We start from the raw sequence: 14,416 nt of genomic DNA, 5'->3' as shown, positions 1-14,416 counted from the left end.
ATTCCAAGATTGTACAAATGTCTAAATAGTGGCACGCTTGAATTAAAATTGTCCACGTATAAGTGGTACCCCATATGGAAAAAGGATGACACCAAGTTCCAAACTATCTTGCACTAGTTCCAATGTAGTCTGGGCATCCGGGGGGCTCCACGTGCCTATCTTTTTCCTCATAAATCCAAAACTTATATGTATAGCCTGTTGCCCTCTCACAGGTCTTATACATCTTGACCCCATATCTGGCACGCTTGCTGGTGAGAAATTGCTTGAATGCAAGGCGGCCAGAAAAAATAACGAGGGTCTCATCAACGCAGATTTTTTGCTGGTACAGTGTACACTAATGCTGCATTTTTGCGTACACTATACTAATGTGAATGCTGGTATAGTGCTGATCTGATCAAAGATATTGATCCGTTCAGACACTATACTAGCAATGGAGGTTTATTGTGTATGAGTGTGGTCCTGGCAATCAAGGGGTTAAAGGTGATGACTGGTGTACTGACCGGCAATCTGAGGCTATCTGGGAGGGGCGTGAAAACCATGGGAGCGTGAATCACGTATATATACGTGATTTTGCAAACCCGTGCCGCCCTGTAGCAGTATTTCTGCTATAGAGCGGTCAGGAAGCAGTTAAAGAAGCAGTTTTCATTACGGCGCTGTGTTACTTTGACAATTGCGCGGTCATGCAACGCTGCACCCAAATAAAATGTATGTCCTGTTTTTTCCACAAATTGAGCTTTCTTTCAGTGGTATTTGATTGCCTGTGCATTTTTAATTTTTTGCACTATAAAAAAAGAGACCGACAAGTTTCAGAAAAAAACAATACTGTGAACTTTTTGCTATTAAACATGTCCAGTAAAAAAATTTAAAAATCAAATTTTGTAATAAATTTAGGCCAAAATGTATTCTGAGACATGTCTTTATTTTTAAAAAATCCCAATACGTGTAAATTAATTGGTTTGCGTGAAATTTATACTGTAGCATTTACAAATGGCGGTATAGATACTGGAATTTTTTTTATACTAATAATGGCGGCGATCAGCTACCTATGGCAGCGATCAGCGACTTATATGCATCGGGCATTCTGACACTGGGGGGAACTGACTTGGTGTCACTGACATCCCCAGTAACACCAATACAGTAATCAGTGCTAAAAAAAAGCACTGAAACTGTATTAATATCACTGGGCAGGAATGGGTTAACACGAGGGGCAACTGTGTAACGGGAGTGTTTTACTAGGGGGTGGGGGGTTGTGCTTCATTGCCATCCACAGCAGTGTGCCCAAACTGACTGGGAGGAGGGCTGTTGGTAAACAATGCAGCCCTCCTCCCTGTCGGTGATTGCCGTTAATCCCCGGGCACCGGCGGGTAATCACTGGCCAGGACCCGGAGACTAACACACGGGGCCATGATCAGCGGTGCGAGTAGGGCGCTCACGCACACCCCCTACCCAGAAATGCAGAATAATGTATATATACATGATCCTGTGCACAGGGGCCGCCCTGTAGCAGTAAATGTACTATAGGGCGGTCTTTAAGCGGTTAATATTCATTGGCTCTCCTTTACCAGTCCTATCATCATTTACTGCATATAAGGAACCTTCTTGCTCTGCTTGTTAGTAGAGAATTTCCATGTTTGTTTGAACATTACTCAAACACTAATGTTTTTTAATTTCAAGTACTTTTTAAAAAAAGTAAAATACTTATTTTAATTGTAATTGTTTCATTATTTGTTACCCATTAGCCCTTTAGAATGTATTTTTCCTATGTTAAATTATTATTATTATTCTACAGGATTTATATAGCGCCAATAGTTTGCTCAGCGCTGTACATTATAATGGGAGACAGTACACGAGACAGTACAGTAACAATACGATGTTAAATGACAATTAATAGATAAAAATATATAAAAGATGTTTATTATGACCTATACTTTTACATTACCTCATTTGTTACTAAAAGTAGACTCATTTTTTACTAAACGTCTTGGTCTACTCACAACACTGTTAGTATGACATACTTAAAAACCAAACGATGTAAAAGAGAAAATGTATTCTTTAAAACGCAAAAAAAAACCCCAACCATTTTCTATGTTTTAAAATGCTCAAATCAAAACTCACTGATTCCTCTCAAACTTCAGATCATTTGGTACAGATATAGTTAATGTCCACGATTTCTGTAACTAAGAGTTATTAATACTAATGTCAAATGCATTTGATATTATACAGATGGCACAAGATGTTGTTACTAAGTTATTATCTAGGATAAGCTGCAATGTTAAATTCAGTACTTAAAACTATCACATCAGATTAAACTATTGTAGTGAAATGGCCAGAAACACTTAGTTAAAGTACTGTAATATAAATATGGTAAAATTATGTATTTATAAGGACAACCGTCCAATATACCAGCTCTGTGACCTCTTTTAGTTACAGTTTATAGTACTCATGTTTTTTCTAAGTACTGATTTAATATCTGAGTCTGTATTCCCATATTGTCTTTAGGGGTGTATGCAGCACTGCTTTATTTGCTTGACCTTTTAAAAGATGTGTTTAGTACTTAAATAAAAGGCATTGTTAAATGAAACTTAGCTCAAAAGATATAAACAACCAATGAGAAAAAATAAGTAGCTAATGTCCCGTATTATTTCTATTTCTTTATGCCAATCAAAATAAGTGATTTAATAATCAGACAAATTCAGATTTGCTAGCAAATAAAACACCCAGATATGGCTATAGCTCCTGAGGAAGTCGCTGTGATGAAAAAAGTAGGACAGGACTAACATGTCACTCACTCTCCATTGGCATTCTATTTAAATAAAAAATAGGATTATTCTATGGGTGTTTTTGATTGACATTCATCTTACAAGGATGCAAACTGATTAAAGGAGTCTAAAATAAAAACCCTCTTGGTGTCAGTACATCTTCTCAATTCTTTATTCCTTTGATGTAATAATCCAAATGTGGTATAGGCATCCACCGTGTACCTCAAAAAATATAAAACGAAATAGTGTATTACCCTCAGTATATAAACACAAATAATCAAAACATATAGAATAAAATATGAAAAAAGTGAATAAACGTGAATCACGGGACATTGTGGAACACCCCGTGAGCACTTCTAAGTGGCTAGAGTGAATACTCTTACCCTAATGAAAATAGACAATGGCCTTTAATATAATGCTCCCAATAGGTATTCTCCAATAGTTCCTTCAAGACCATTCCATAGTAGTCATGGAAAAATTACGTCTAAAAAAAGATTTTAATATTAGTGCAATATCCTCCAAATAAAATATGTGGTATAATAATCTCAAATATAATCTCTCGTGTAAAACTCTCCCCCACCTTCAAATTCATGCACCTTACTGGACTAATACTTGTCCCCAAGCATAACATAAGAATAGTGGAATAAGGTTGCTCTCATAGGATATTCATCTCAATGCCGTCCATATAAGGAATAACCCAGAAAGAAAGAGAGGACTATATAGTGTAGCATTCAAATAAATCAATCAAGGTTTTAATAGATTACGCTTACATGATAAAAGTTATAAAATGCTTGTATTCCCATAATATACGGCTTCTAAACAGCTTCCAAAACCGCCTGTGTTGCTTTCACCTTAGTAAAGATGGCCGCTCCGTTACTTCCGGTCAATATGTAACATCAGACGTCACGTCCCTTGACGCATTTCATCACTTCTGACTTCTTTATAAGGGAGTACAATCTTCTGATGCACGTTGGGGAGAGTCCTTATCTATTTGTGTACTGTAGGGATTATGATCTACCTACAGTATAATCTGGAGGTCATAATATCTGGTGATTGATATTACCAAAGGTGGAGGGCTCAAATGGTATAGAGTGATACAGATTTAGATTTATTTGAATGGAGGTCATCTATCATCCCAAGGGGACTTGCTTCTATTTAAGAGTGAATATTTATCATGGTGGAAACTGTGGAGATTGTTAAGGACTTTTCTAGTGATATAAAGTATTGCACATTGTGGGATATGATTTGGTTATATCATGGCATATGATTTACGTTAAGCACTGCCTTTTTCTTTTTATTATTATTTGCTTCCAAAACATGTAAACTTGAGGAGGTACCAGCAATAAGTAAATATCCAAGTCAGGAGGTAGTTGAAGTAAACTGGAGCACATCAGGGGCCACTTGACAAACACTGAATTTTTAAACCTTTCAAAAGTCATATAAAAACAACTATGAATCATTATCTAGCTTTTGATAATTTTTATTGAAATTTTAAATACAATTATAGGAATTGTGTCTTAATTTTCTTTAGAAATCAGAAGGTCCAGAAATAGTGTAGCTAGCAAAACCAACTGTTTGAAACATTAATAATTTTCCAAGCAAATATTCCATACAAAAGGGCCAACAATGGGAAACACAGTACTTTGAATATGAACAGTATCAGTAATATATAACTCAAATGTGTGTATGTTTGAAAGAACAACAGAAATATGCGTTGGTTGCATAAGCTGTATTTATGAAACTGGGTCAACTTTTTTTATTGTATCAAAAAGATCAAAAAAGATCAGGCAGCTTTTCATTGACTGATTTTTATTCAAATAAACTGAGATTTTGTTTTTTTTTGCTTTCTAAATTGTTGTTAAAATCTGGAAGCGTCTTATTTAAATTCTACATGCAATAAGCTGCAAAAGATGGCAAGCATTATGAGGTTACCCAGAACTCTGGCAAAGAATTACACATTAACTGATGTGATGTAAATCAAAAGCAGCTTTTTAAATCAGATATTATTTAAATAAAAGCTTGCATTTACTTTTATCCCTTAAAAGCACCACATGGCTGCATTATCAAAGCCACAAACTGTTCATCAATTTAAAATATATTGTTACTGTTTTCCCTAGGCTGCGGAGATTGAAGTTGATGAAAATGGAACTTTGGACTTGAGCATGAAGAAGAATCGCCTAAATGACAAGACTAGCAGTTTAGGCTCTTGCAGTCCAATCATAACAGCATCGTCTTCTTCTCCATTTCAAACTAGTAGCCTGTTGGTCAATGCTGCCTTTTACAAGGCCCTCTGTGAAAAAGAAGGTTGGGATGCACCAATTAACTACAGTAAAGTTCATGGCAAAAGTGAAGAGGACATCGAGGTAATTGATGGCTAATTACTGGGATGCTTTAAAAATGTGTCATATTGACTCATTAGGGTGTAACTGTTTAAAATGGCATAAGCAAAGCTACATTGTTATGTGGAGGAAATCAAAACAGAAGTAAATAACACTGTCATAACTAAATGACATTTTAAGTAGTATTTGTCCAATATTCAATGCCAGTGATAAATAACAGACAGTACCAACAATCCTCTAGTTGAACATTGTGATGTCAAAGTGCCAGCATGCTGTAATCACCCTGTTAATACTCTATAATTGGGCAATCATATCTTTTAACCCGGTGATCAGTGCAACATGACAATTAAGCATTTGAACTACACTTCAACAAAGACATTTTTAATGTCTCTTTTATCTATACCAACATAGAAAATAAAACCAATTATTCCAGAAGAACAATAAAAATTGTTTCCATCAAAAGTCAGTGTATTTTGGCCTGTTTTAAGATCAAAAAAGAGTAAATTCTAGGCTACGCTTCAAAAAAGCAGACCTGAAATTCGGTATTTAAATATAATATTTGAATAACAAAGTCCCCATAAAGATTTAATGAACATTAACATATACATTCCAATTGAATTTAAACATTTATTTTCAAGATGACTATAGCTTTTTTTATACTATTGCAAAAGTAAACACTAAAGGCAAATAGACTGTGCACTTTGCAAAGTGTGGTTGTTCTAGAGCTTAGTGAATGAGGTAAAGCTTCACTTTACAAAGAATACCCAATCACTTGCAAGGAAAATAAAAAAAACTGCACATAATTGGATGATGGAAGTCAGCAGAGCTTCTGCTCATTCACTAAGCTCTGGAGCAACTGCTCTCGCAGAGTGCAATTGCCCCTTGCAAAGTGCACAGTCTCTTTGTCTTTAGTAAATCAACCCCCAAGTGTACTCATTTACACAATGAAAAGATTTGAATGTATCTATATACTCTGTATACACCTTTTTAATATATGTCAGTGCTATATAAACAATGGAAATTTATATAATGAAGTGAAAATTGTGGTACTTTTAAAAGAAACTATTGTCTGTTCAACGTGAAAACAGAAACAGAAACCATCAGTTGCAAAGCTGGCCAAATTACATTATCCACAGAGACCCCATAAGACATTAACTCTTTTCAGCTAATGATGTGCAGTAAATGTCTTGGAGATCAAAGATGACCCCCCCCCCCCCAGCACCTCTGCATTCTTAATTTTTTAAAAACAAGTTTATACATACCTGTAAGGCTCTGTTCACATTATCATGTAGCGGGAATGAGTGTTCCCGCTACATGATTTTGACAAGAGATTTTCATGTAATTTTGCATGTCCCGTAAGGCAGAGCATTCACTAGTCACCCAAAAAGTTCCTGCTCCTTTTTGGGTGACAAGCTTCCCGCGATTTGTGAAGGCTTGATTCACCGCAATTGCTGCATGATCCTGCTGCCTGACAGCCACAGCGGAATCTTATCACATTTAGAGTGCCATTGAAGGATAATGTTACCCAAATGCATGCGGAGCATTGTGCTGTGATTGCCACGCGTTTTAGGATTGTGGGCAGAATTTTTAGTGATTGAATGAGATCTGTATTCAGTCTAGTCAATTGATATCACAGTTCCTCTTCCTCCTTTTCTGTTCTCAGTAATAGGGGGAAATCCTAAGTCCTCATGCACACTGGACTTTTTACAGCTGCTGTTTTTGGATTTTGACGTTATTTTCTACCTCCAGTAAACTCCCCAGCATGTTATTCTATGTGTCCATGCGCACATAGGCTGTAATCAACGTTTTTTGGCAGAGATGTTTTTTGGCTGTAAAAAAAACCCAAGCCTAGTGGGTTTCTAGAGGAGTTTTTGGGCTGTAAAAATGCTCTAATGCTGAAAAACGCGGCAAAACACGGTAAAACATGGTAAACCGCTACAAACCAGCGATGTTGGACCCAAACAAGTTTTTTTTTGTTAAAAAAACAACACTAAAAACACAAATGTAGAAAAATGTGGAAAAACGCAGCTAAATGCTAATGCAAAAACACTAAAAATAGCTTAAAAACTCACGTTTTTACCATGACTTTACACAGCTAGCGTTACCAGTGTTATCAAAACGCCCCATGTGCATGGAGCCTAAGTGTTAAAGGAACAGTATTCACAGATGTGGGATTATACCCTGCAGTATTCTCCTTTGAATTCAAGGTGGCTTGATAACATGCACTCAGGAGGAGGGTCTTTGATGCCCTGATTTCACAGGAAGTGGGCTGAATTATGCTGGTTTTTCAATCAGTTGCTGGCATACGTATTTTTAAATAAAACAGCAATGCTGGAGTTGGTTTTTAAGGAAATCAACAGCTTGTTTCATATGTTAGGAATGAATTTTTTTCTCTGCAGGAGCACTTTGGATCATGCTTTGCTGGGTTTTATGCCTTCCTCTGGATCAACTGTGGGTATAGGATTATAACATTTTTTTTTTTAATGGTTGAACTGGATGGACTTGTGTCTTTTTTCAGCCAGACTAACTATGTAACTATGTAACTATGAATGTGATTTCACTGGGCACTTCCCCTTCCCCACCTATACTGCCCACATCCCTGGTTCTCACTTGGATCTCCTCTAAACCCAGCACCCATGTATTTAATTTCAGGATGGCAAACTGTGACATATTGGTGAGACTCCATTCTCCAATTTACTGATTAAACTTCTGCTGCTGACCAGGACTCTCTGGGGTAGTTTACTAAAGGTAAAAAGGCTGTTGCAAAGGAATCTTCTCTTACCTTAATGAATGAGGGGAAGCTTTTCTGATTTCCATTACCCAATCACATGCAAGCAAAAATACTGTTTTTAATTTGCACATGTTTGGGTGTTCTTTGCAAAGTGAATTGTCACCACATTCACCAATTCTCTTTCAAAGGGAACAGCCAATGTGCTTTTAGTAAAGCAATCCATAACAGAGGAGGCCTAATGAGAACTCAAACACCAGTGTGTACTGGATATCACAACAAAGACATTAAACCTGAACTCCAGGCAGATAGAAATAAACAATTCATGCAGATTTGTACTCATTTAAAATATATTTTCAAAAGCAACTATTACAAATGCATAAAACTGTCTTTATGACAGCCTCCAGTTATCCTTTGTATAGCAGCACCGAGGCTGGAAAACACAGAGCCAGAACAAGGCTGTTCAGCAATGCATACGTGAAAGCAGTAAACATGCTGATAGGAGGATAGAGCAGAGAGATGGCCACATTTCTGCTTTTAGTCTGCAAGTCTGGCATGAGTTCAGATCTTGTAGTGCTATCTATGCTTTCTGACAGAAGTGGCTGGATTGCAAGACTGGCTCCAGAAAATTATAAATCCTTGTCACTTTCATATACACTATGGGGTTCATTTGCTAAAATTGGAGAGTGCAAAATCTGCTGCAGCTCAGTTTCCAGTTTTTTTTTCTCAAAGCTTAATTGAACAAGCTGAAGTTAGAAGCTGATTGGCTACCATGCACAGCTGCACCAGATTTTGCACTCTCCAGTTTTAGTAAATCAACCCCTATGTATTTCAACAATGAATGTAACTACTTGTTTAGAATCTGGCTTTAAGCAAGAAAAAGGTGAAAGGTAAAAAATGTATACATTGAGATAATTTAATGGAATCTATACACAGATAAATGACATACAATATATACCCTTTTAAAGCCTTTAACACACACATTTAAGGTTTAAGAATAATTGCAAAGGAAGCCAGTTTGTCTAATGCTCGCTAAAGAGGCAAAGGATTTAAATGCATCACCACTATCCAGTTTGCAGATATTCGCTTTTTGCTGTTAAGCATACAATTTTAAATGTTCTTGTTGTTTATCATTCTACCACTATTTACCTAGTTTAATTATATTAATAGTTTGTCTGCACTTAACATAATTTATTGTATTTTTTTTGCTGAAAATGTAGCTTTTATGCATTTTTAGAAAAAGTGTGCCTCCTATAAAATAAAAACACTTATTTATAGTTCCTCTGCTTTCAAGAAAGCGTTTTAGAGCCCTTTATTGAATTTTCAAACTCACATTACACATTTTTTTATCTATGAAAAAATGCAAAAGTGGGTCTGGAAACAATAGAGTTCCAGAAACTATGTCATAGGGGTTTGGAAGGGAGGTTGCTTTATGCGTGTATTGTACCGTATTGTACCTGCACATGCCTACATCAGCCTTCCAAACTTCCCTGTCATTGTTGAACGCTGGCAGCTCTGAAAATCAAAGCTCCAACAGTTCTAGGGAGTGTCATAACCTGCTGCTAAGTTCTGCCCTCTCACAATTCGATTGTCCTATCTGTATGAGAGACTGTCTCATTGTCAAATACAAATGATCAGAAGATATGATGGGGCAGACAAGTTTAGGCTCCATCTGGAAAAGAACAAAAATTGTGTCCACAGCAGAAATATATGGAAGGCTGCTGCAAGCATGTACAGGAAGGAAAGCTGTGCTTCCTACCTGCAGCAGAAACTAAAAATTCCCTGTTTGTTTAAGACATATTTGTGTCTTTTTTTCCTTCATCTAACTTCTGTGTTTTACTTGATCTAAATATTGATTTGAGAAGAATCTTGTACTAAAAGAAATACAAAGGATGCCACTGGTGACATTCTTCTGATGAGAAGCAGAAAATGAAAGTCAGGATGAAGTTAGAATTTCTATTGTGCTTACCTGTTCTGGATAAAACTGGTTATGCACATTTCATTTTTCTTTCAGCTAGCAGGCTGAATGAAAATAAAAACTAACAGGTTCCTACACCCACATAAGCAAGGTGGATGGAGGAATCCCCCACCAATACATTGTGTTCTGACAGTGGCTTCCACTGCTGTTAGAGTACAATGGTAAGCAGCTGTAGCTACTGATTTAGAAAAGTTTTCCAACTTGTTTTTTCAACAGAAGTCAATCAAACTATTGTTTTCTGTAAACAGGGATGTCCACACATTGATCAAAAGCAGTCCCTGCTGAACCAGCCAAATGGACCAGTCTTTTAGTCAACTTTAGGGAGAGTATTCAAGGTACTGGCTAGGCATTTTGACCAGAGGATTATTATTTTCAAGAGGTTAGCAACAGCAGCTGCCATTCACCCGCAGTATATGTTGCTTCCAAACTTGTTTGTTCAAACATGGTATTGCAATGTACATAAAATGTTATAGGCTCTCTGTTGAAAGCCATTGTATTATTTTTTAAATGTAGCTGCTATTAGGTGCTGCTGTAGTTTAACAGGCTCCGGTTCATTGAACAGTCTAGGCCAGTGTTTCTCAACCTTTTTTCAGTCAAGGCACCCTTTAAAATTATGGACAGTCCCAAAGCACCCTTTATAATTATAGACAGTCTTGAGGCACCCCATTCTAAAATGGAGTGAGACTAGACTGTTCCATAATTTTAAAAGGGCACCCCATTCCAAAATGTTAAAAACTATTCTCATAGCTGTATAAAACACAGCAACATCCACACATGTAGGACACCCAACATTAGAGGTGATTTATTCTTCCAAAGCAAATACACTCTTGCACACTGCTACTGATTAGTATTCCAATGTTCCTCTTCTCCCTCAGTTTTGTTTCCATGACTGAGCTAATGTGACCCCCGCACTGATGGGAAGGGGCAGGGGAGGGTTGAACTAGGATGCTGTGCAAGCAGCTGACATCCTCCTTATCAACTGATGATGGCATTGATTGTCAGGATGCCAGCGGCTAGAACAGGGGTGGGCAAACTTTTTGACTTGAGGGCCGCAATGGGTTCATATATTGGACCCGGGGGCCGGACCAAGAGTAGATGAATGATGTGTATGTGTGAATTAATATAAATTAAAATTTGTAACATTAAATGTTTAGATTAATTTAAGGTAGAAAAGCATAAAAAGAGTTATTTTACAAAACTTTTATGCAATGTATTTCTTTCATAAAATAGTGCCTTCAATTTTAGTGGGAACAGTGTTGTTGGTCTCCCTTTTTTGTTAAGAGACTGAGACTGCGCAGTGCTTTCTTCTTGGCTCAATCCGTACTCCCCCACAGCCCCGCCCCCCACTAGCTGCTGGCTGGCCCAGCCACTACCATGCCATCCATAGTAAGTATAGTAATATTCCCCCATAGTAAGCATAGTAATTAATCCCCCATATAGTAATTCATCCCCCATAGTAATTCATCCCCCATAGTAATTCATCCCCCCTATAGTAATTCATCCCCCCTATAGTAATTCATTCCCCATATTAATTCATCCCCCATATTAATTCATCCCTCATATAGTATTTCATCCCCCATAGTACTATTCCCCCCCAAGTAGTAAGCCAAGTCCCCCCTGTGTCAATTTACTTACCTCTGCTCCGCGCGTTCCTCTCGCCGTGTTCCCGCGCCGTTCTGGTCTTCAGGGCGGACTGTGAGAGGAGCCTAGCTCCCCTCACGTTCGTCACGCTGCCCCGCCTACACACATCCTGACAGCCAATGTTTGCCTGCCCTGGCTGTTTTTTTTTTTATCACGTTCCGCGGGCCGGATTAAAAGGTCCGCCAGGCCGTATATGGCCCGCGAGCCGTAGTTTGCCCATTGCTGGGCTAGAAGGTTGTATTGGTGCACAATGAAAACCTGTGGCTTTGTTTAACTAAAAGGCAGGCTTGTTCCACCCATTGGCTTGTATATAAGTTTTGGGCAATTTTAAGACATTTTGACAAGGCACCCCTGAAGAAACCTCAAGGCACTTTTTAAATGTTATTTGCTTGTAGAACTGGTAGCAGGAAGAGGTTTGGGGTGGTATGCGATACTTTAAAACATTAAGTATTGTTAGCAGAGGACACTTTTCACTCAGCAGTTTCCAGCAGCACAAGTAATAAGCAGACTGGAACAGTCTATAGATACATGGCCGGGGACCATGAAACAGGTCTGAGCACAAGCAAAGGTTGACTGCAACAGTCAACAAGTTCACAGTTGGGGACCCTGGCGTAGGTTTGAGAACAGGTCAAGGCTCTACTCACAGAATCCTGGAACAGGATAAGTCCATAGGTGCAGCATTTTGTAGAGTAGTCCAACATCAATCACACAGGGCACCAGGGAAAAGCACCCCCCCCCCTCCATTCAGCTCACAGATCCATTCCCTCAGCAGGGAGAAAGGCAATCTCCTCGGGGCTCCAGATTATTAAACAGCATCCCAGCCAGCATCTTGGCACACCTCCCCAGGGATTGGCTGGCTAGGCCCTGCTCAATATTCAGGCCAATTGAATTCTCCCACCCTAAGCCCCAGAAACCTCTTCTAGAGGCACAGAGAAGCAATCAGCCTTCTGTGAAGCCCTGAACAGACCAGACCAAACACTTACTGCTCCCCTGGTTACAAGGAGCCAAGACTTAAATCTACCTAGCAGCCTAACTAGGAGGGTGCTAGATTCTATTCAGATGACACTTCAAAAGCAGGGAAGAGGTCCAACTGTTGTTTACAAATGGAGCGTTGAAGTAGCCAGGGCTTTCATATGAGACAGAATGGCACTGGAGGTACTAAGTCTGAGCTGTGGTGGCGGCAAATGTGCAGGTGTATTGACTGTGGAAAGAAGTGAATGAATTTAGTGATTTCACTGAAGGTATTCATTTCACAAATAGAGCTGTGACAATGGCAGCAGAACCCTATCACAACATGCCATGACAGAGAGCAGTATCACTGTGGAAATTTGTACCATTGGCTTTAATGTTTGGTAGCTGAAGCCTACAGAATAAGGATCTTATTTTTTCTGTCTTGCATATTTAGCCCTTATTAAAGCTTTGATGAACTGTGTTAATTGCATGTTACCTTGCATAGTACTGTAATTTTATTTTAAGGAAAATGATGTAAAATAATATGGCTGGCATAATACAATTTAAATTAAAGGCACGTTATATTGAAATGCATATACTGTAAAAACATTTCTGCTGAGGAAAAGATTACATAGACATTTTTTTAGACATTCCTGACTGTACAAGTTAATATCTGCCCCCTATCTTATTAATTAGCAGACACTGGGTGGCATTGTACTACTGTTCAAAGTCAATTTTCTTTATTTAGTCATTTTTCAATATTTGCATCCCTGATCACCCTAACATAAACTAAATGTAGTTCAAAGTCTCCTGAAGCATAGATGTGTAGAATACCTGCTCCCCCACAGCAAGCAAAAGGTCTTCTCACCAGCATGTACATCAATACAGGAGATACAAGGCATTGGAAGGAACCACCTCGGTGGAGAGGGCAGGTATTTGACCTTTTGTAAAGGGCTGTATACTTGCAGCAGCCAGGAAGAAGAAAAGAAGAAAAGCAATGGCAGCATTTTAATACATGGCTGCTGAAAGGATAAGTACGGTGCCTCCCTTTTATTCAAAGCGTACAGACAGTGGTAACAGGGTCACTTGGCTTGCAGCATTTAAGCAGTCCATTCATGTTGAATCAATGGTTCAACACAAGAAAAAATTTACTTTTTACATGTGTTACTGTAATGGATATGTGAAGGGGTCTTAAATATCCTATTTACAGGGCCTCTTTCTTTGGAATACTACTGAGCTGAATTTTGCTTAGTTACGTTTATTAGTGCTGGACATTCACAAAATGAATACTGTACCTCACTGCGGCATGGAAATACAAAGGGGTCCTAAAGGGTCTCTATCTCAGCTTTATGCCTCTCACATCAGCCACAACTCTGTGATCCTCATGCCACATTCAATTACAAAGAAGCTGTTCTAGGAGTGGAAGAATAGCAGTTGTCATAGCAGGATTGATGCTTCTCTAACAATTTTGGAGATTCCTTAAAAACAAACCTGTGTTTTGCCCATACAGAACAAAGCAACAGGTTCACTTTATTGTCCCTTCATTAGTACCCAATTCTTACCTTTCATCACTCCCTCAGTGCTATTTAACCATCACATGATGGGATCTCAGGTGTCAACTGGGGTTCCCCAGGCTAAGTGTAAAATTACTCACTAAATTATCCCAAAAATATCTAACTCATCAAAAATACTTAAGTCCAAATACTGACACTTTTTAAACTGAAGCTTAAAGCAGTATTAAACCCAAAACCAAAAACTGAATATATTGCAGCTTCCCAATCCTTTGGTGAATCTCTGAGCTAGCCAATAACACACCTCCTGTATTACAGTGCCCCCACTCTGGATGAAGGAGTGCTGGTAGTGCCTTTGGACAGCAGCATTGCGAGTCTGAGGGAAAAGGAGTATTTAATGTACTAGCAGATTTAGATACACTAACAAATTAAAGCCAAACTCCTGCTAACACTTTATAACCAGCTAGAGCAAAGAGTTTTTGTTTTGTTCTTTTGGGGGGAGGGGATAA

The 14,416-nt window shown here is 38.3% G+C and overlaps 1 protein-coding gene across 7 annotated transcripts in view; it reads left to right on the top strand.

Moving 5' to 3' along the window:
* ST18 (ST18 C2H2C-type zinc finger transcription factor) overlaps positions 1-14,416 on the top strand; it is a 394,399-nt gene that overhangs the window by 310,642 nt on the left and 69,341 nt on the right. For all 7 annotated transcript variants that reach the window (XR_016312880.1, XM_089678414.1, XM_089678417.1 and 4 more), the window contains one exon: positions 4,877-5,122. Coding sequence is in view for 6 of the 7 variants with exons in the window: in XM_089678414.1 (XP_089534540.1) it covers positions 4,877-5,122 (246 nt within the window). In the remaining variant the exon portion in view is untranslated. The remainder of the gene's footprint in view (positions 1-4,876; positions 5,123-14,416) is intronic.

This window comes from Staurois parvus, unplaced genomic scaffold (assembly GCF_062004578.1).
Source record: "Staurois parvus isolate SC_StPar_1 unplaced genomic scaffold, SC_StPar_1.0 ptg000205l, whole genome shotgun sequence".
Taxonomy (NCBI): domain Eukaryota; kingdom Metazoa; phylum Chordata; class Amphibia; order Anura; family Ranidae; genus Staurois; species Staurois parvus.
Note: the sequence above shows the minus strand (reverse complement) of the source record. Positions and strands in the feature narration are given on the sequence as shown.